Source organism: Culex pipiens, chromosome 3 (assembly GCF_016801865.2).
Source record: "Culex pipiens pallens isolate TS chromosome 3, TS_CPP_V2, whole genome shotgun sequence".
NCBI classification, from domain to species: Eukaryota; Metazoa; Arthropoda; class Insecta; order Diptera; family Culicidae; genus Culex; species Culex pipiens.
The window spans coordinates 84,782,798-84,804,516 of NC_068939.1; the positions used below are offsets into that span (position 1 = coordinate 84,782,798).

General features: G+C 36.8%; 1 protein-coding gene across 3 annotated transcripts in view; it reads right to left on the reverse strand.

Moving 5' to 3' along the window:
* The window catches only part of LOC120418995 (uncharacterized), a 456,309-nt gene that overhangs the window by 69,037 nt on the left and 365,553 nt on the right, over positions 1–21,719 (reverse strand). For all 3 annotated transcript variants that reach the window (XM_052711065.1, XM_052711066.1, XM_039581565.2), the window contains one exon: positions 11,248–11,621. In XM_052711065.1, the coding sequence (XP_052567025.1) occupies positions 11,248–11,621 (374 nt within the window). The remainder of the gene's footprint in view (positions 1–11,247; positions 11,622–21,719) is intronic.

Consider the following 21,719-nt stretch of genomic DNA (forward strand, 5'->3'; position numbering starts at 1 on the left):
CAAACCGCATCGAAATTGAACAGAAGGGGTGATAAAATGTGTTGGTAAAGTGAAATGCATCTGGACCGTGCAGTGGGTTACTTTAGAAAGCGGAACAAAAATCAAGAAATTTGATTAAAAAATTGTTGAAAATTATGATTCTAATTTAAAGGAGCACAGAAAAAACAATTCTGAATGCTACACCATTAATGATATAACAATTTTGCAAGTCATTAATCATTTAAATTTAAATGCGATTTGATGTAAATTTGCAACAGTTCAAACGTAAAAACATTTTTTTAACTGTGATACAGACGATTACATCGAATCTTAAGTTTACATCAACCGAGTTTACATGTAATTCATAATTTTCGTGTCGAGTAAAATTACACTTTTTTCTGTGTAGTTGAAAACATTCAAAATTACTATTCTCAAAAACACAAAAAAAATGTATTGTTTGAAATTTAATTCTATACTACACAGAAAAAAAAAGTTGAATTTTGGAATGTTGAAGATTTGGTAGGTTGAATATTACCTCTTTTTTGAGTAATATTACATAAAAAATGTGTAAAAATGTGAGCATGATGAATATTCATCAAAAACTGATTATTAGTTTTTCTGTGTAACTGAGAAAATTATTGGCAATTATTGAAAATTTTGGCAAACGAAAGAAATAAGTTGTGAGAGCCAGCCCCAAGATTGTCAATTTGACGTGAACATTTCTCCCAAGAATGATGATTTTTTTAAGATAGACTTTTTCTTTTTGATTTGATTTCTAAAATGGGAGAATAGCTTACTGAAAAGATCGGAAATTTGTGAAGTTTTTTGGCAATAATTCATGAAATAATAATGAAATATCTCATCATATAAATAATGAGCACTGCTAAGATGTATTTTTTTTTGTGCTGTATTTCAGCAGCTGTAAAACCATTTTTTTTTGTGGACAATTTTCAAAGTTTATGAAGCAAATTAGTTAGACAATTATCCAGTTGAAAATATCACAATAAATCAATTGCAAAAGCATCTTATATGTATATTTGATTACGCCTGAATGCTTGTAAAAAAGAAAAGCATTGAAAATAGAGGTGGGCAAAAAAAGAGCGAACCGCTCAAAGAGCCAGTTTACAAAAAAGAGCGAACGAACCGTGGTTCGATGTTTGGAAAGAACCGTTTCAAGATAGCATGATTTTGAAATCTGTGTTTTTTTTTTTTTCAATTTTTATTTTATATCACTGAATTCCCAACAATTTGAAGTATTAAATTTGTTTTTGAGAATTGAAAATGTTATTTGAAAAAATTCAATGCTTTTAAATTAGTGTCAAATTTGACAAAATTATCCCACGGTTTACTTTTTCAAGAACTTTAGGATAAAAAAGCAGATTAAAGAGGGGATATTTCCGAACATTTTGTGACTTTCTAATCAATAAATTCTAAATAGCAATCATGCCTATATTTGAGTTTTTCAAACCCATATTTTCATTTTCCTACACAGCAAAAAATCCGATGGTAAAATCGCATGAAAAAGCATGCACATCACCTTCGTCAAAATAAACACTTAATATTACACACTGCATGTACATTTTTTGCAAACACAAAAAAAAGTTACAACCGACGGGATTCAGTAAGGGCTGGCGCCTTAGCCCACTCAGCCATCAGACCGATGAAAAGCTGACAGGATAAACGCATATATGAGCTTGACATTTCGATCAAGTAGGTTTCCCATACTGCATTTCAGGGTGTAAAATCACAAAAAAATTGCATAAAATAATGCAATATTTATTTTACACCCAGGCCTCTTACAAGCAGCTGGATTACTACTTTTTTAGCTGTGTAGTTTTCTTTGATATCACTCTAAAAGAAAAGCTTAATGATTTCTAAACAAAATTTAAAAAAAAAACTGTCATTTCACAGCTGATCGTAAAGATAAATTAAAGGAAAATTTTACCCAAAAACTACTAAAAATGATTTTGAAAAAAATAATTTCTCTTACACGCAGTGTTGCAAATGAGTGGTAGAAAAGCTATCAATTGATTATCTTTGCACCAAAAACATCCGAGAGTATAGCGGCCGTCACAATAGCTTGTGAGATCTCTTCTTGTGTCTCGTGATTCCCAGCGATGGCATTCTCTCTCTCTATCACTCCTCCCCTTTTCCTCGACTATTCGCTCTCACCGCTGAGTCTCTCAATCTCTCCGAAAACTGCAATGAGAGAACGCGAGATGGCGATTAGGAGCCGACCACGCATGACGTCCCGTTAAACTGCGTTTGCGAAAATGGTTTTGTGGCGGCTTTTGTGGTTAAACGCTATTGCGGTAAGGTGATCGTGAAAGCGGGAATGAGAGAGAAAACGAAAATGTAAATCGCGAGTGTGTAAACACGAAAACGTGTTCGGTTATGTTCGGCGATGATAGTTTCAATGAGGAGAGAAGAGCAGTTGTATTTGAAGCATGAGTATTCAGGCGAGATAATTGTAGTTGCTGAGAGCTGATATTTTGATATTATAACAACCCTGCTTACACGATTAAATTTTGGCATTTATAGACTTAACAGACCGAGCCACGTAGCCCAGTGGTAACGCTTCCGCCTCGTAATCGGTAGATCGGGGTTCAAATCCCGGACCAACACAACTGGTGATCTTTTCCCTTCTGGATTCGATTGCTTAGTAAGACAACCTACACCCAACCGGCGGTCGCATGATTTTGATGCATGGCAGCATGAAAGTATATCAGAATCTGCATGAAAACTGTCCTCATGCATTTTTTGCGATATAGGGGTATGACATTTTTGCCCGTTACCGACAATTATCGACATTACCGACGGCAGATTGATTGTATTGAAGAAAAAAAATCTTAACAGAACGAGGATTGAACCATCAACTTCTAAGTTGCTGATCCCACACGCTACCACCGCGCCATGGACGCTTGATGAATGGTGAGGGACAGAGCGCGATCATAATGTTCTCTCTAGAGTGTTGCTCGGGGACGCGCCAGCATTATATGTGTTGGTGAGAACTGCAGATCGCTGACGTGTTTACACGCGGGCAAAAATGATCTATGGGCTTGCTGCAAAAAATGTAATAAAATATAACATTTTTTGCAGCAAATCCACTGTTGCAGATTTTGAGATATATTTTTCGTTTGGGTGTATGGAATGTTAACATTAACCTTAACATGTTAACATTATGTTGATTAATAACTGTCACTGAATCCGCTTAGTAAATGCCGGCCCCGATACTCTTCACGGGTGTTCCCCTCAGGAACAGGGAAAGATTTACTTACTATTTATAGACTTTATCTATTAAATAAGAGTGCAGAAAAACACTCACACCTTTCTTCGAAATAGCCTTTCATCATTATTTTGAAAAAGAGCGAAAGAGCCGTTCAAAAGAGCCAATCATTTTAATGAGCGAGCGAAAATGTGCGGCTCTTAAAAAAGAGCGGTTTTGCCCACATCTAATTGAAAAAGTATTTTTCAAATAAATCCGCAAGAAGCTGAAAGTTTACGACACTCGAGCCGTAACTGTTGAGGTTATCTGGAAAAAGTTCAATCCCACACACATACGGACGTTTCTTTTGCAGAATTTATCTCTGAAACGATATGTTTACGTGAAAATAGGTCTACGAAGAACATTTTAGTTTATTTGTTCGAGTGATTTCATAGCCAGATTTCTTTTTTGAGTACACTTTCTCTAGGACGGATATCAGATATTAAAAAAACACTGTCCAATTCAACCATGCGAGCCATCTTTGGATAGTTATCAAAAGACCTTTTCAACGACTTATCAACCTATCAAAAGTTATGAGCACTTAAGTGTTAATTATACACTTTTTTGACGCCATTTTGATGAAAATGAGAAAAGTTATAAAAAGTCCCATCCAACATGTTCAAATATTTAAGATCTTACAATCCTATCTTAAGTTAGTAGTATATGAAGTTAAATTTTATATTTGTATTTTATCACATTTTGGTTGGACTTTCTTTTAGAAGGTTAATTAAGTGACTGTTCGGCCCGATCGTCCAGTCCCCTACACTCAAAAAAATTAGTTCTCGTAAACGTGAACAGAGTTCATGCCACCGGGAACCAGGAAGAAAACTGTTCAACTTTTATAGTGCATTGCACCATGAAAGTGAACAGTTTTCTTTCTGGTTCCCGTTGGCATGAACTCTGTTCACGTTTACGCGAACTCATTTTTTTGAGTGTACCCAACAGTGATTTTTTTTTTAAATAAACCACATGAGCAATTCTCTACGAAATCGGACGATTTCGACCATTTTATTTTTTGTATTTTTTTTATATGGCTCAAACTTTGTAGGGGCCTTCCCTATGACCGAAGAGGCAATTTTGTGTCATTGGTTTACCTATACAAGTCTTTGTACAATTTTTGGCAGCTGTCCATGCAAAAATAGTACGTATATATTCGAAAATCTGCAACTTTTGAAGGAAATTTCTGATCAATTATAAATAATTTTCTTCAAATAAATCTTTTGGTTTTGTTTGAAATTTTACCATTCTAATTAAATTTGATATGAGAAATCGGTGATTCAAATGAAGTACAAGTTTACATTAATTTGCAGAACTTGTACAGATTCATCTCATTAAGAAGAAAAAAAAACCTTGGCGATACGAATTTAATTGGAACTTAAGCATAAGCTTCCACTGCCCGGTCTGCCTCGATGAAGACCTTGGACGTTAACGAAACAAAGTGCCTTCGTTTGTTTGGTCCAGTCCCCGAAGGTTCAGCCCGTCAGAGCGCTGGGAAACGGACGCAGAAATAATATCTGACCAAAACCCAGGGTGGAACGACCCCGCCGAGAAGGGAGTGAAATATGGAAGCCATGTCTCGGTGGGTCGGGAATCGAATGGTTCGTTGGGAAATTGTTTTTTAGTTGCGTGAAGCAATCAAGTGACACAATTCTTGAAAATTGTTTGAAATTTTGAAGACTTTTCGTACAAAATAAAATTAAATTCGAGAAAAATATCTGTACTCGTCCCAAAATCATCAACCACTTGAACGAATATTCTCTCAAATCCCTCAACTAACCCACCAGCGGCCTCGTATTTCACTTAACAATTTCGCAAACCCATGTTCTGGGTTCGTTTACACCACATCTTCGCCCTCTCCCCCCACCCCTTCCTCTTGCGAAATACTTCAAGTGAGTTTGAATTATGCAAGTATAATTCATGTTGCTAAAAAGCTAATTTATTATATCGACCGGCGGAGGCCGGGGCCAATATTTTGGCACTAATTGGAAAACCAAGCGGATCGTCGTCGTCGTCTCCACGGCGAGTGAAGAAAATGTTTACTTTCCACAGCCCCGAAGCTTTAAATTTATAAATATTTGCTGCGTTTAGGCCGTGCGCGACGTCTGCTGGGGACGATTCAGCTGTTTGAAAGGAAAATATTTTGCACGTCGATTAGTTTATAAATACGCACTTGTTATTCGCAAAATTTTCTGTAATTTTAGATCTTTGACGACCGCAGAAGTTTATGACAATTTTATGGCAGATCCATTATAGAAAAAATCTTTTTTATTTCTAAATATAGGCTCGCCTTAAACAAATTAAACGAAAGTCGAGAATTTGGCAACCCTGTTTAATGTTATGAGTACTTCATAGATATTTGCATATCTTGCAGGGATCCTTTATTAAGAGAAAATTATCAAGCAATTCAAAATCGGATGCAGTGAATTTAAAATTAAATAAAAATCATACCACTTTACTGCACATTCTAATCAGTTTTCAAATTTGAGGAACTGGCACCACTGCCATGAGACATAACTGTATTTATTGTTTTTAGCCCGGATTATGATCCTTTTGGTGGAAATGACATTTAAATTCCAATACTACCCCCGTATACAGTAGTTTAATAAGATGTACATTTGAAAACAAAAACTTCAAGCAATCTGGGAACACTGCCAAAAGATTTATTTTTGAAAAAATGTTATATTATATTAAACTCTTACATTTTTTTAAGTATTTATCAATCCCTTCCAAGTGAATTTTCTAAAATACCACACTTATTTTAAATTTAAAGTTTTAAACAAAATAAATAAATATTTGCACATCACTGCCAGTCACTCAACGACTGGCGCGGCTTCCACGCTTCTTGCGAGTGGTTAAATTTGGGCCACACCCGCAAGGACGTCAGCCAGACCTGATGCATTACCGGCGGAATGTTTGCGTTTCCCCCATGTGTTTTCATGTAGGTATTTTAACGGGTTTGCGTCACTGCATGTAACCTGTTGATGCCGGTGAATTTTCAAGAGACTTAGAAATAGAAGATTGAAAAAGCATTAAATTAAAAACAAATCCCTTCAAAATTTATAGAAACACACAGAAAAAAAATCCTTTGTTAACATCGCATGCAAAAGCATGCACATCACCTTCGTAAAAAAGACACTTAATATTACAATATTACATTTTTTGTAAACAAAAAAAAAGTTGCAACCATTTCGCGCGGTTTTTCATACTGATGGGTTACATAGTTAAGGGTGTAATATTACATACAGTTTCATAAAATAATGCAATTTTTTTTACGGTCGCTGCCGCAGCTGAATTACTGCTTTATTTGATGTGCAGATAAGTAATAATTTATTTTAGGGAAAAGGACCCATTTTTAGCCTCCTGAGTCATATTTTAATCACTTTTTCGATTTTTAAGCACACAGTTTTACAAGCAAAACAAGGTGGCAAGTTTAAAATTAGAAACTGTAAGTTTACGTCTTTTTATGTGATTTTACCTAAAATTATGTGTGAAATAATATTTTACCTAACATAAATAAGTTTCTGATGTTAAATTACATTTCTTTTCTGGCTATTCAGATAGATTCCGGGAAAATGTAAAGTTTTTACATTTTTTTGCACATATAAATTTAGGTAAAGTAAAGTTACATCAAACTAAATGTAAATTTACAACTTCAAATGTTCAACTTGCCGTTACTTTTCCAATTGTTTATCAAACCAATATTTAAAATAAAAAAAACAACGAGAAATTGCTTGCTAATTTTCATAAATTACTGGAACGGAACTGGAACTGAATTAACAACAACACAGAAATAGAAATCTACACAGAAAAAATGTAAATTTACCCGACACTAAAAGATCAACTACATGTAAATTCAGTTGATGTAAACTTGAGATTCGACGTAAACGGTTGAATCACACGTAAAATCATGTAAAGTATAATTTGTTGCAAATTTACATCAAATTGCATTTGAATTTAAATGTTAAATGACGGGCAAAAGTGTTACATCATAAATGAAATATTTTTTTGTGTGTAGAGTTTTTTTTCAGGAATCCTATAAGCTGTTGGAATACCTATGTTTATTGGATCTTTTCAAATAAAACTCTAGAAATGTGATTGAAATGATAAAAACCTTGCTTAATCCACCTTAAGATGGTTGGTACCTTCCTCTCATTAATATACTCTTGATAGGGTTGTCAGATTTTCATCCTATTGCACTCATTTGAAAGGTTTTTTGATTACACAACCAACGATGGGTCGCATGATTGATGAGGACATCATTTTCATCAAAATTTCTGAGATTCGGCTTCAAAAAAGTGGATAATGAACACTTAAGTGCTCATAACTTTTGATAGGGTTGTCAGATTCAATTTCTTGGACCCGTTGGAAAGGTCTTTTGATAACCTATCCAACGATGGGTTGCATGATAGATCCGGACAATCCGGCCTCAAAAAAGTGTATAAATAACACTTAAGTACTCATAACTTTTGATGGAGTTGTCAGATCTCCAATCTTTTCTGCATTGGAAAGGTCGTTCAAATACCTTTTTAACAATATATAGCATGACGGGATTTCTTACAAAAAACACCCTTTTTACAATCTTCCGAAGTTTAGTTAAAATCGTTTTTTTAGCATAACTTTTGAGGTACTTTTCTAAACTTCATAATATTAACTAGAGTCTTGTGGGACCCCAAGACGAATCGAATGAGACCAAAACGGTCCAAATCAGTTAAGACAGTCCGGAGATAATTGTGTGCATATTTTTCGGTGCACGGACTTACACACAAACACACGCACAGACATTTGTTCAGAATTTTATTCTGAGTCGATAGGTATACGTGAAGGTGGGTCTACGAGGTCGAATAAAGAAGTTCATTTTTCGAGTGATTTTATTGCCTTTCCTCATTGATTGAGGAAGGCAAAAATATATTGCTTAGTAAAAAAATCTGTAAATTTAAAAGGGAAAATTCGTATGGTGTAACCATAGGATGTTTGAAGGTAAATTTACACATTTTTTAATGTAAAATTACATTTTTTTTTCATTCCCGGATATTCTTCTAATACCTCTAACAAAAGCCGTTATTTAAGCTATATCTAATTCTCTCAACACTTTACTCTGACAAATCCCCTCGAATTCTTCATATTTTTATTTTATGAACTCACAACGTATGTGCGAAAAGAAAATCCCCAAATTCACTTTGGTGAGGGGGGAAGGGGGTCAAAATACCACGAAGGTAATTCCGTTCCGTTTGAGTGTGTGTGTGAAAGTTACGGGGTGACGAGAAAATTATTGACTCTTGCCGGCGGGAGAATGAGAAAATATTTTCCACTTTGATTGGGACAAGAGCGTAAGGAGGGAAAAATGTTTCGAGGTGGTTGCCGGCTAAAATCTAGAATTATGACACCAAAGCCGGCGACAAGAATTAGTGGATTTTGTTTGCTAGCAGGGAGAAACTGATTGATCGAAGCCGGTCATAGTAGAATGATTTGGAATGTATTTTTGAGTTTATTTTTTGGTTTGCTATACAGTGAAAAAATCATGGTAATATCCGGGTACATCTTTTACAGTATGTAAAAAAAGTATTTACACCCCTTGGACACTATGCACATTTTGTGATAAAACATGTAAACAATTTAATTTTGACATAAACCTAGTACTACGTTTTGTTCAGAAACTCATGCCGAACATTTTGCTGCAAAAAGCTCATGAAAAGATGATTTCTATAAAAAGTTATATAACAAATACTATTACAAAAATAAAAAAGGTGCAAAAAAAGTTTGTACACCTTTCGAAAAATTAACATAAATAAAGTTATTTGTTGACAAATCACCATAAATCCAGTCTCCCAACTCCAAATAGGCATCCTTGACTGATTAAAAAAATAATTTGGATTGAATATAAAGTTTACTAATTACTTAGTATAAAAGTTTATATAACTCTGGAAATTCTATATAAAACTTATCTAAACTTAATTTTGCAAACTTTCAATTTAACTAAATGTCAATATATTACCATAGAATTGCTAAATAAACATTCTGGAGTGGGTATAACAACTTTTTGGGGTTCCTTGTATCGCTAGAATAGATTTTTCGTTGGAATTTCGTACCAACCCGGAATTACGTCGTCGGAAAATCCGCCGGCATCCGAACCGGTCCACAATTCACAAGTTAACCTATGTGGCATCGGAAAGGGCATAAAATTTCCGATCTTTTGATACCCATACATCTAGGTTTTCTATAAAACCCACGTTTTTAAATACCTGGGCAAAAAGTAAGTTTGATCCACGAGAACAAAAATTACGAAATTCCATACATTTTTGGCAGGTTGCTCAAACGAAACCATAACAACGTTTTTGCCTAGGTATTTAAAAACGTGGGTTTTATAGAAAACCTAGATGTATGGGTATCAAAAGATCGGAAATTTTATGCCCTTTCCGATGCCACATAGGTTGACTTGTGAATTGTGGACCGGTTCGGATGCCGGCGGATTTTCCGACGACGTAATTCCGGGTTGGTACGAAATTCCAACGAAAAATCTATTCTATCAATACAAATACCCCCAAAACGGTGTTATACCCACTCCAGAATGTTTATTTAGCAATTCTATGGTAATATATTGACATTTAGTTAAATTGAAAGTTTGCAAAATTAAGTTTAGATAAGTTTTATATAGAATTTCCAGAGTTATATAAACTTTTATACTAAGTAATTAGTAAACTTTATATTCAATCCAAATTATTTTTTTAATAAGTCAAGGATGCCTATTTGGAGTTGGGAGACTAGATTTATGGTGATTTGTCAACAAATAACTTTATTTATGTTAATTTTTTGAAAGGTGTACAAACTTTTTTTGCACCTTTTTTATTTTTGTAATAGTATTTGTTATATAACTTTTTATAGAAAACATCTTTTCATGAGCTTTTTGCAGCAAAATGTTCGGCATGAGTTTCTGAACAAAACGTAGTACTAGGTTTATGTCAAAATTAAATTGTTTACATGTTTCATCACAAAATGTGCATAGTGCCCAAGGGGTGTAAATACTTTTTTTACATACTGTATGTCAGAAAAAATATGTAATTTTACCTCCGAAAATGTGTAATTTTACCACTTTTCTGGTGTAATGCCACTTTTTCAGTCTAAATTGAGGTAAAATTACATCATTAAAGAAGTAATATTCATCCTTCCAAAATTACACCTTCCAAATTTACACATTTTTTTACTGTAAGTTCCACATAAATTGAGGTAGAGCTACATCGTAAAAGGGGGAATATTTAACTATCAAATTTTTTAGCCTTCCAAAGCTAAACTTTTTTCATGTATTTTAAAAATACGACAACATTAACTAAATAAAAAATAAGCACCATAAGAGTGACAAAGTCCTTTCCCAAAGAAGCATAACTCAAAAGAACCGGAGATTTGTCCTTCCAAAATGACACCAGACGACATCAAATGACGAAGCCCGGACTCCGACAGAGTGTGTAATTCAATTGGATTCCCGCCGTGCGCTACGTCGCGTCCGTCGGGTCCAATTCCGTTGCGTAACAACAAACAGCCCGGGTTTGAAGGTCACCGTACTGACAACCATTGCTGTCATCCGAGAAAAAAAGCAACTCGGGGACCGGGATTTTTCCAACAAAAGCAACCAACCGTCAAAGACGAAGGTCGAATTTGGACGAAATATTTGCTTTGTCAAGCGGGCGAAAAAGAAATTGGATTGTGTTTATATTTTTGGAACGATACAAAAAAAAATAGACGGGCATTGACACGTTATTTGAACAAAGTTAGTGTGCGCTGATGACGGTTCGGGGGAGCAACGAACTCCAATGCGCCCTTAAATCTTTACTTGGAATGTTTCTTTGATCTATAGGGAATGTTATCTGATCTTGATATATTCAATAGATCCGATGTATTCCGACAATTATTTGGTCTGAAACAAATCAGAGTTTACGTGATTGGCGCCCGTTACCAGAAATCCGGGCCACAACGTTTTAAACCACCTAAGTCTATCATCCAGGACACCTTACCTCATACTGCGCGGACAGCGAGTACAGGACCTCGTGCTGCACCAGCTGGTAGTCCCCGTCGGCGCCGCTGCTCGAGCGCTTGCTCGAGGTCTGCTGCGTGTTGGCATGGCCCCCGGTTGCGACCTTCGAGTGTGCCGCCGTCTTGGAACCGTTGGATGGGGCGCCCATAGCCCCCGCTACGACGACGACGACGCCGCCGCTGTCCTTGGCGCTATTGTTGATACTATTGTTGTTGTTGCTGTTGCTACTGCTATTGTGGTTGGCAACACTGCCACCGCTGCTGCTAGTGCTGATGGTGTTGTTGTTTTTGTTATTGTGAGTCGTGGTCGTTACCACAACTGTAGCACTCTCGACGCAACCACAGTCGCACTCAGCTGAAACAAACAGGGAGAGAGAGAATAAAAAACAAGTTAGGTCAAAGTTTCAGAGCGTTGCGGTTTTGAGCTGCACGAAATTGGCACAGAGTTCTCGATTTCTACATGTCGTACGGAGTACGTCCCGGAATCCTAGAAATGTCACCCCACATTGTACTAGCAGCCAGCCCCGGGATGGTTTCATAATTTTCGCGGAATTATTTTACTCCCGACGGCACATCCTCATTAGTGCGAGCGGGGGTGAAAAAAAAGGTTAAAGTTCACAGTTCAGTTGTTCGCAATCAAAGCGAGTTTTCCCACCCCTCGGGGGTGAAAATGTCCGGGAAACGTGTGATGTAACCTTGATGGGATGGTTGGGTTTTCCCAACAGGTTGCGTAAATTGTGACGAAGGGGAAATGGTTTCAATGATTTTCCAAGTATTATAGTTACAGAAATATGATATTGCAGCACCAGTAATTTGATTGGAATCAAACAAACAGTTATTCTCATCTCAGTTTGTTAAAATTTTATAGCTTTAATTGGATTAAATGCGCAAATCTATCCTCATTTAAATCTGTATTTTTAATGCTAAAAAAGAAGGGATCGTGAATGCTTGAGATCAATCGAAATTTTTGTGACAATTGGCCTAGCTCGTCTTTCAATTTCTCCTGGTCCGTCTGACTACTGATACTCTGCTCTTACTCACACAGATCCGAACGAAAGAGCGCAACGCAAAGTCACTCACTCAGTCATTTGACTCTCATCACCTCTTTCAATCGCGCAGAGCTCGTTTGACTGCATTCAAATGATTGCTGTCACCACAGTTACCCACACAAGCAAGAAAGAGAGAGGAAAATAGAGAAAGAAAATGTGCCGCCCGGTTGTTTGAGTGTTGAGCTCGACATTCTCTCGGGTCAACTTCGTGTGGATCAATGGACGGTCGTATCCAAATGTCGATCATGACCGGCGCTTTCAGTGAATATTCAATGCGGATGATGATAGCTGACTGCCGAGCTCTTTCAAATATCAGCAATTTCTGTCAGTGAACAAACCCTTTTCAAGCATTGGGGGTCGTACAGGCCCACCGTCACAAAATTATTTTCAAATGGACGTCGAACGCGATGAAGGACAAACATTTCCCTCAACAACCGTCATGAAATTCGGAACGAGATCTGTAAGTGGTCGGAGAAGCCATTTTTTTTTTGTTTTGTCTCATTTTCTTTTCTTGTGCTGTATATTTATATAATAATAAACAATTTTTTTAATCAGGTTATATTTTATTTTTAATAAAGTTGGTTATTTATAAAAAGAGAGAAAAATAAAAATGATTTTACAGAATACTTGCGAATTTGGTGAATCAAAGTTGGAAATATTGTTTTTTTCTTCTCAATAAAATAAGGCCATTTAATTTTTTATTTCAAAAAACTTCGTTTGAAATAATTTTAAGCATGTTTGGGTTTATTTAAAAATCTTATGATTTTTAATGAAATTTCGATGTACAGTGCCGCAAAAAGTTTTTTTTATTCCACAAAGGGTTTACATTTGACCATATGTGTAAAAATCAATTTACAACATTCCCCCCCATCCCCAACCCACCCCTCTTTGACCTCCGCTGAGTAATCGAATTAATACAAAGTGCGAAAAATGAGAATTAAACAAATAACATCGAGCATAAATGTGGTTTTAAAGTAAATCCCGTTTACACACGCTGGCGATACGTTTTTTATTTCCTCGTTTTTTTGGAAAAGTACACTATTTTTGAAATCTTTTAAAAGCAATCTGAAGGTTGGCGGTAGAAAAAGACATTAGCAATATTGTACGGTTTTTTTTTTAAGATTTCGGCGAAAAACAAAGCGTAACGCCTGCGCTTGTAATCGGGTTCTGTGTGTTGTCATTTTGTCAGCTTCCTAACGGCAATATATTTTATAGATTGGAAGAGAAAGTCCAAGAAATACAGCAGATTCAATAAGATTTCAAATCAATTTTCCCTTTATATGAGGAAATAACTTCAATCAAAACTCTGATAGTGGGAAAGCGTTACGCTACGTATTGCGTTATTTATTAAAAAAAAAGTAAAAAGAGATCAACACAACATGTTTGCAGTCTTCAAGAGTAATTAAAACTTTGTCACGCGGCGAGAACAAACGTCGACAGAAAATTAAGAAATCGATTAAACACAAAACGTAACGCCTACACACCAATAGCGAGGTTTTCCTGTACAAGAAACCTCTTTTAACGCGATTTCTCTTAAACCATACAATATTTTTGCAAGCTCCAAAAAGCGTTTTGTAGCTCTGAACATAAATTGCTTCAAATTGCTGTTAAAAGATAACAAAAATGTTGCGTCGTTTCAGAGAAATCGACAAATTAAAGAAACGTATCGCATCTCGTAAAAAAAGGTTTCTCTGTATTTTAGAAAAAAAAACCATTGAGGACTTAGAGGCATGGAAATGCTAATACAATGCCCCTGTTCACCACTTTTCAGTTAATCATGCAATTTGGTTCAAAAAACCTCCTTTAATTTTTTTTTTCCACGAAAAAAAAAACGTAACGCCCCCGTAAACATATTTTTTTCCGTACAGAGTAACTTTTTACCTTTTTAGATTCCAAAAACGCTTTTTCGGTTTAAGAGAAATCGAAGAAACAAAAAAGTAACGGCTCCGCGTAAAAATAGGTTTCTCCTTACTTCATTCCATAAAGCATAGATAAATCATTTACAGAAAAACCTCTTTTTACGCGGTGAAGTTACGCTTTTTATTTCGTCGTCTCGGAAACGACGCAACAAATTTTAAAATCTTTTAAAAGCAGTTTGTAGGTTTTGTTCAGTTTAGACAAAACGCTTTTTGAACCATACAAAAATATTGTATGGTTTGATAGAAACCGACGAAATAAAAAGCGTAACGCCTCTGCGTAAAAACAGTTTTCACGGTATTTCCCAAAAAAAATTACAAATTCCTTTAAACAGTTTTAAAAAACCGATGCCTCTGTGCTCTCTTGTGCTAACTAGATAGGAAAACCAGCAAGCTTAGTACAAGAATATTGCGTTGTTACAGAGATTTCGAAAACACCAAAAGTGTAACGCCTCCACGTAAAAGAGGTTTTGATGTAATGCAAAATTTGCAAAAAAAAAAAAGTTGGGCTACAAATCAAAAAATATAAATTAAAACCGCATTCTATACAGGCTTTATTACAACAAAACCCCCGTTAATGCGCAGGCGTTACGCTTTTTATTAGGTTGATTTCTAAAAAATAGTTAAATGTTTTCACATTCTTTTGAAAGTAATTTGTAGAGCTGCACAAAATGTATAAATTGCTTCAAAAAGATTTCAAAACTGTTGCGTCGTTCCAGAGAAATCGACGAAATACAAAGCGTAACGCCTAAGCATAATCGAGGGTTTTAGTGTATCTCCTTTTTAAAACAGCAATATTTTTCAAATATCTTAAGAGAAATTTCTCAAACGTTTTGCCATGAAGAGATGGGAATAAATATTTAGCTTTTAGAGAACTCGAAAAATGTATAAATTAACATCTGCACGTAAAATATGATTATTGTTTACATTTAGAAATAAATAATGCAAGTATGTTAAACAAGGTAAAAATAGACAAATAAAATATTCCTCACCTCAATACATGCTTCATTCAAGGAAAGAACCCATTTCCCAAATCCATCGACTTTTGGCCCATAAACTTTGCCGCATCACATCGACTCTCGCAACATATCTCATTACCATCTATGATTGAGTACGCAGCCTGGCCCGGTGGATTTTCCCCGTGAGTACCTCCAAAATTTCCCAAGCGACACCACCAAGTTACACGTTCTTGCTTGTTTGGTGGATTCCGTGGAAAACGTGGAAACACCGCGGCTCGGTATTTGACGTGTATTTTCGTGTTTACCGGCAGTAATTTTCCTAGACGGGGAGAAAACATCCACGGAGAGTACAAAAGAGGAGTGAGAAGAGAGATAGTAATCAACCCGCAAATAAACCAACCGACGCAATAAACGCCCCGAAAAAAAACGGAAAGAAGCGTTTTGGGAAATACCGGCACTGTTTGATGGGGTGAATTTGATCCAGAAAACGACTAGTGACGTTTTCCTTTGAAACGGCTAAACAGTAAAAAAAAATTACGCCGAGGCGTTACGTTTTGTAATTTGGCGATTTCATTGGAATGACGCAAATTTTTTGCAATCTCTTAGACAAATTTTGTACGTTTCGTGGAGACCTACAAAACGCTTTTTGAAGCTTGCAAAAATATTGTATGGTTTTAGAGAAATCGACGAAACAAAAAGCGTAACGCCTCCGCGTAAAAAGAGGTTTCTCTGTATAAGTGTCTAAATCAAAGATCTCCGGCACAGTTCTCGATTGAGAAATAGTTTTTATTAATTCATAAAAAAATCATGGTAAGCATTCAAACTAACTTCCACTCACAATACCGACCCAAAACAAAAGTTCCAACCCAAAAAAAGAATGTTTTCCGTTTGTCTGACGCGACAGTGTCGTCGTTGTGCGTCGGTGCGCCGCCCAAACAAAGGGAAATTACCAAAATGAAATATTCCGAACGCAATCCAAACTTTTCCCGGGAAACCTTCGACGTGGCCCTAATCGTGGCGAAGCCACTAAAAATAAGCACAGAACTTCTTGTACACCGCGCGTCACGTCACAGAACCTTGGAGCAGAACGAAAAGTTTCCTCCAAAAACGTGGCCTCCGATTCCCCAAGGTCGGTTAGCGGAGAACACACTCCACACTTTTGCGTCGTAGAAGAGCCGGCGCAATTCGTTATATTATCATCTCGCAATGTGAGTTTAGAACAACTCGACTTCTCGCAAATCAAAATCACGGTGAATCCGTACAGAGTACACAAGGCCGCCACGAAGAAATTATCACACTAATTACGACGGTAATGGGGCTGCTGCTGCGGCAGTCGTCGTCGTCGTCACGCACACCAATCTCCGCCGCATGTGCCGGATGAATGACAATCCAAGAAAGAAGAGACGTTACGGGACATGGTTGTTTGTTTTTCGAGGTCTCCCCGTTCGCAAACGGTGCGCGCGCCCTTAATGAGTAATGTCGCTGCTGGTGTTACGCTTCGAGTGGCTTGAAGAACTCGTTTTGTGGGAAAGACGCAGCCAAGTCCACTTCTGGTGGATTATTTACTAATTAGCGGGTCTTTCAATGTGAAGTAGTTCTGAGAAACGAAATTATTTCAGATGGAATGAATTTCTATTCATGCTATCGGTGGTACATTTTAAAGAACCACGTTATTCGGACATTTAGAAAATATTTTCGATTGTACACAAAAACCTGGCAGGCAAAAGCGTTACGCTTTGTCTTTTGCCGATTTCAATTCAAAGAAACTTTTTTTACAAAGAGACGTTACGCTTTGTTCCAAAAAATCGACAAATTATAAAACGTAACGCCTCCGTGTAAAAAGAGATTTCTCGTAAAACAACATTTTTGCAAACATTATAAAGCAATTTGTAAATTTGAACAGGATGAAGAAAAACCTTTGAAAAACATTGCAATAATATTGTCCAGTCAAACCTCGCATAGTGCGCAGGCGTTACGCTTTGTATTTCGTCGATTTTTCAAACATGGCATAACACTTTTGTAATCTGTTTGATGTAATTTGTTCGTCTTGTTCCAATCTTCAGTTAGCTTCAAAAAGATTGCAAAAATAATATGCCATTTTAGAGTATTCGAAGAAATACAAATCGTAACGCCTGCGCACTATGCGAGGTTTAACTGTATCTTTTGGAAGATTCACGGAATGCAAAACGTAACGTCTGTGCAAAAACAGAAGTTTCCATGTTATTTTTAGCTCAGTAGCAAGGTTTTCACGATATTTGTCACATATAAATACTGAGAAACTTCTTTTTATGCGGAGGCGTTACACTTTTTATTTCGTCGATTTCTCTTAAACCATCATATATTTTTACAAGCTTCAAACAGTATTTGGTAGATCTGCACAAAACGTATTGCGATAAAAAGATTGCTAAATTGTTGTGACGTTCCAGAGAAATCGACAAATTAGGAAAACGTAACGTCTCCGCTTGAAAAGAAGTACTAAAAAAATAAAATAAAAATATCTTGAACTTAACAATGTAATTCGCAACTTTATCTGTTCGTCACTATCACAAGTCACAATCCCGTTCCTTTCCCCCCTCTCTTATTTCGCGTCGAATCGAACTAAAATTAGATATTATGGAAATATGACCGCTACTGCTGCTGGCCTAACCGGCTTTCGGTGTCGGCAGCGACGGAGACCGATCGACGTTCTAATGGAACCTTTTCGCTCCCCCTTCCGTAGCCGGCCGGCCCCCCAGACCCAAAACAGAACAGAATAAAGTGATGGGGTTTGCGTATAAATAACGCTAGCTATGGTTATGCGCCCCCTCGTCCCGTGCAAAATCAACAGCAACAAGAACGCAAAAATCACCGACGAAGAGGCACGTCAATGAACTGTGGCGAAATTAATTATTAAAATTTGAAGAGGCATGCTTTTTAAGTTCAGGCGTTACATTTCCTAAAATGTAAATTCTTTCAAATTTGACAAATATTTTTAGTTCCTACACTTGAATTTCTTGAAACGAAATCGTAACGCCCGCGAATAAAACTCACTCTGAATGAAACATTTTCCCTCCGTGCAGGCGTGGCATCTACTGCGCAAAAATGAGGGTCGCCCCAACGTCGTCGGTCGCTCTAGCCGCCGGTTCTACTATCTCGCGATGTGGCTTGGTTGTCCAAAAATGGACTAGTAAGTAAATAATACGAATAACACCACGTCGCGCGGGGACGTCAAAAAAGCAAAACAAAACACGACCTGCTGCTGATGGGGTTTGACTGCGACCGGTTTCGAGTCTGAAACCCCCTTCCCCTCATTTTGGGTCACGTGGCGACCAACAACTTGGGTTGACGTCAGCTTTTTGAAAGTTGTTGGTTTGGGAGATTCTTAACTCTAAATAGATGTAATTAAGTTTCATTTATCGTTTTGAATCATCATTATAATTTTTAATAACTTTTTAAAGACTCGAACTCCTATAGTTCACTTTGTTCCTCCATTTAAAATTTAATTTGTTATTTTTGTATACAGAGAATCCTCTTTTTACGTGGAGGCGTTACATTTTGTAATTTGTTGATTTCTATGGAATGACGTAATATTTTTGCAATCTTTTTGAAGCATTTTGTATATAGGAAACAAAAAGCGTAACGCCTCCGCTTAAAAAGAGGTTTATCTGTAGATGTGATGCCCCTCTTTTTGACCAGACTTCTTTCTTGGCGAATGCGTTACTTTTTGCATTTCTGTGGACCAAGAATCATTTTTTTACAGATCACAAAAAAACGCATAATAAAGTTTAGTAAATAGTTCCTTTATTTCAGAAAATCAGGTACCAATATTACAAAATAAATTTTACATGAAATGACAGCACCACTGTTGGTATAGCCGAATCAAAAGATGTTTCTTTGTGCTATTTTAAAAATACAGAGAAACCTTTTCATCACGTTACGTTTTTTTTTATCGTTTTTTAAGCTTTTAAAAGCAGTTTGCAGATTTGCCCAAGACATACTAATTGCCTTTGAAAGATTGCAAGAATGTTGCATTGTTTCAGAGAACAGTGAAACCTCTTTTTATGCGGTGGCGTTACGTTTTTTATTTCGTCGATTTCTCTGGAACGACGCAACATTTTTGCAATCTTTTAAAAGCAGTTTGTAAGTTATGTTCAGATCTACAAAACACTTTTTGAACCATACAAAAATATTGTATGGTTTTCGAGAAATCGACGAAATAAAAAGCGTAACGCCATCGCGTAAAAAGAGGTTTCACTCAAGAAACTACAAACCTAACACATCCGGGTCTTGTAAAGATATATAAATCGCTTTTTGAAGATTGTTAACATATTCATGTTTGAAATAGACGAAATAAACCACCACGCAAAACAGGTACAGAGAAATCTATTTTCAGGAAGAGACGTTACGCTTTTTATTTTGTCGTTTTCTCTTACGCCATACAATATGATTGCAAGCTCCAAAATGCGTTTTGTAGATCTGAACAAAACCTACAAATTGCAGAGAAACTGTCAAATTAGAAAAACGTAACGCATCGCGTAAAAAGTGGTTTCTCTGTATCGGCAAAATACAAAGCGTAACGCCTACGCGTATTATTGAGTTTTAAAGTCATGCTTTTAAGATTTTTCAAGGTTTTTTAATACGTTAATCTTATTTATTTTTCTTTGACAGTCAAACCTAGCTAATTGCGCCGGCGTTACGCTTTGTATTTCATCGATTTCTCAAAACCAGCAAAATATTTTCAAAAATTGTTTACAGCAATTTGTTCATCGTGGTCCTGTCTCCCATTGGCTTCAATGAGATTGCAAAAATGTTGTGTCGTTTTAGAGTAATCGAAGGAATACAAAACGTAACGCCTGCGGTCTATGCGGGGTTTAACTGTATTTCAATACATTGACAAAAATGACATGCTTTGAGGATATTTCGAGGTTTTCCGTGCTCGAGAATCGAGTAACTAATATTTAAAATAAATATTTAAAGAGGCCAGGCCTACTGCGTAAAGTTTACCGCAGAGATGATTCGTTGAAATGGGTTGAGTTTGAGCACGGAGTGTTCAAACAACAACATAATTCTGAATCTACAGGGAGAAAGAAGGTAATCCGTGTTTTAAATCATATGTTGCTATCTTATGACCCTAAACCCTCTCTGTTTACAAGTGATTACTCTCAATTTAACTTGAAATCGATTTCCTCCGAACATGTGATCTTTAAAAAATACTTCACTTCATCAATGTAATTTTGTCACATCGGTCAAATCCATACAAGAAAGCACGATGGGCGATGCGGGGGTCGTCCAAAAGGGGTGGACACCTCGCGACACACTTTTCGCCAAACAAGTTTTTCGCAAACCTTTCTCTTGACCGTCTCCGGCGCTCGCGAGGCTCGAGATGCCCTGTAATCATCTAGAAAGCAGAAAGTTGGGTTTTTTTTGTTGTGTAGGACCAGGTGACCGCGAGTGGTTTAATTTAAGTGGTTTGGTACCAGGTTTTTTGGGGGGCGATTCGTTGAGCTTGTTTTTTTTTTTTTTTTGATGATGAATGTCCCGCCTGTGTGGATCAATCGGACCGCGCACTGGACTCACAATCCAGAGGTCGCTGGTTCGAATCCCGCGGCGGGCGCTCTAAAATTCTTTGTGTAAATATGGGTATTCGGCGCCGTCGCTCCGTGCCATACTTTCATACACTTAGGAGCCCAGGGCGGCGAAGTCCTTGAAGATAAAAAGGAAGACACTAGTGGTTGGTACTAGCAATGGTGGCCGACAGCTATAAAAGTCAACTTCGTTTCGAATACCCGGAGAGATCTGAGGGTTTGAACATGGTTTTTGGTCGTGTTGACAGAACTCGTTCCCGCTAAATAAGGTCTTGTAGTGGGTGCTATGACTAATGTTGCATCTTTCTGGGTTGGATTTGATCAAATTCATAACGATTCTTCTAGCGCTTCCATGCGCTCAACTGCGACGATGTTTTGATTTGTTTTGCTTACAATTTCCGTGAAGAGCACAATACCTGGAACTCGGCAGGGGTTTCGCCGGGCAGATTTCTGTAAGATATCAAACATTTGCTTTCGCGGAAAACCAAATCCATCCAAACATTGGGTTGGATTGAACGCTCGATTGAAATAATCGAGTTGAAGTTGAATGTGTTATACTGGTTTGGTTTTATGACAAGTGACCAGTGGAGATCAACGATTGTAAAGGGGTTGACTTTCGATTGGAACGGCTAGACAGGTAGCCAGTTGTTGACCTTGACGGAATTTTTGTACGGTGTTAGTAATACTGATCAACCAAGAAAATCTAAAAGATTTATTATGCATTTTCATTACATCATCCAACCTTGGAAGTTCGGTCTAAATGAAGTGGTAGTATCTCATGGCAGAGTTGCGAGAACTTCAAAGTTTATGACTTTATGTTGTAACTACCAATCTATTCGCGTATCATTTGCATCCAAATCCACGATATCACTTAAGTAAGCGTAACTTGGGACAGGGTTGCCAAATTGTAACGTTTTATCAAAATAAGAAACAACTACTTATTGAAATTGGGATCTAACTTATAA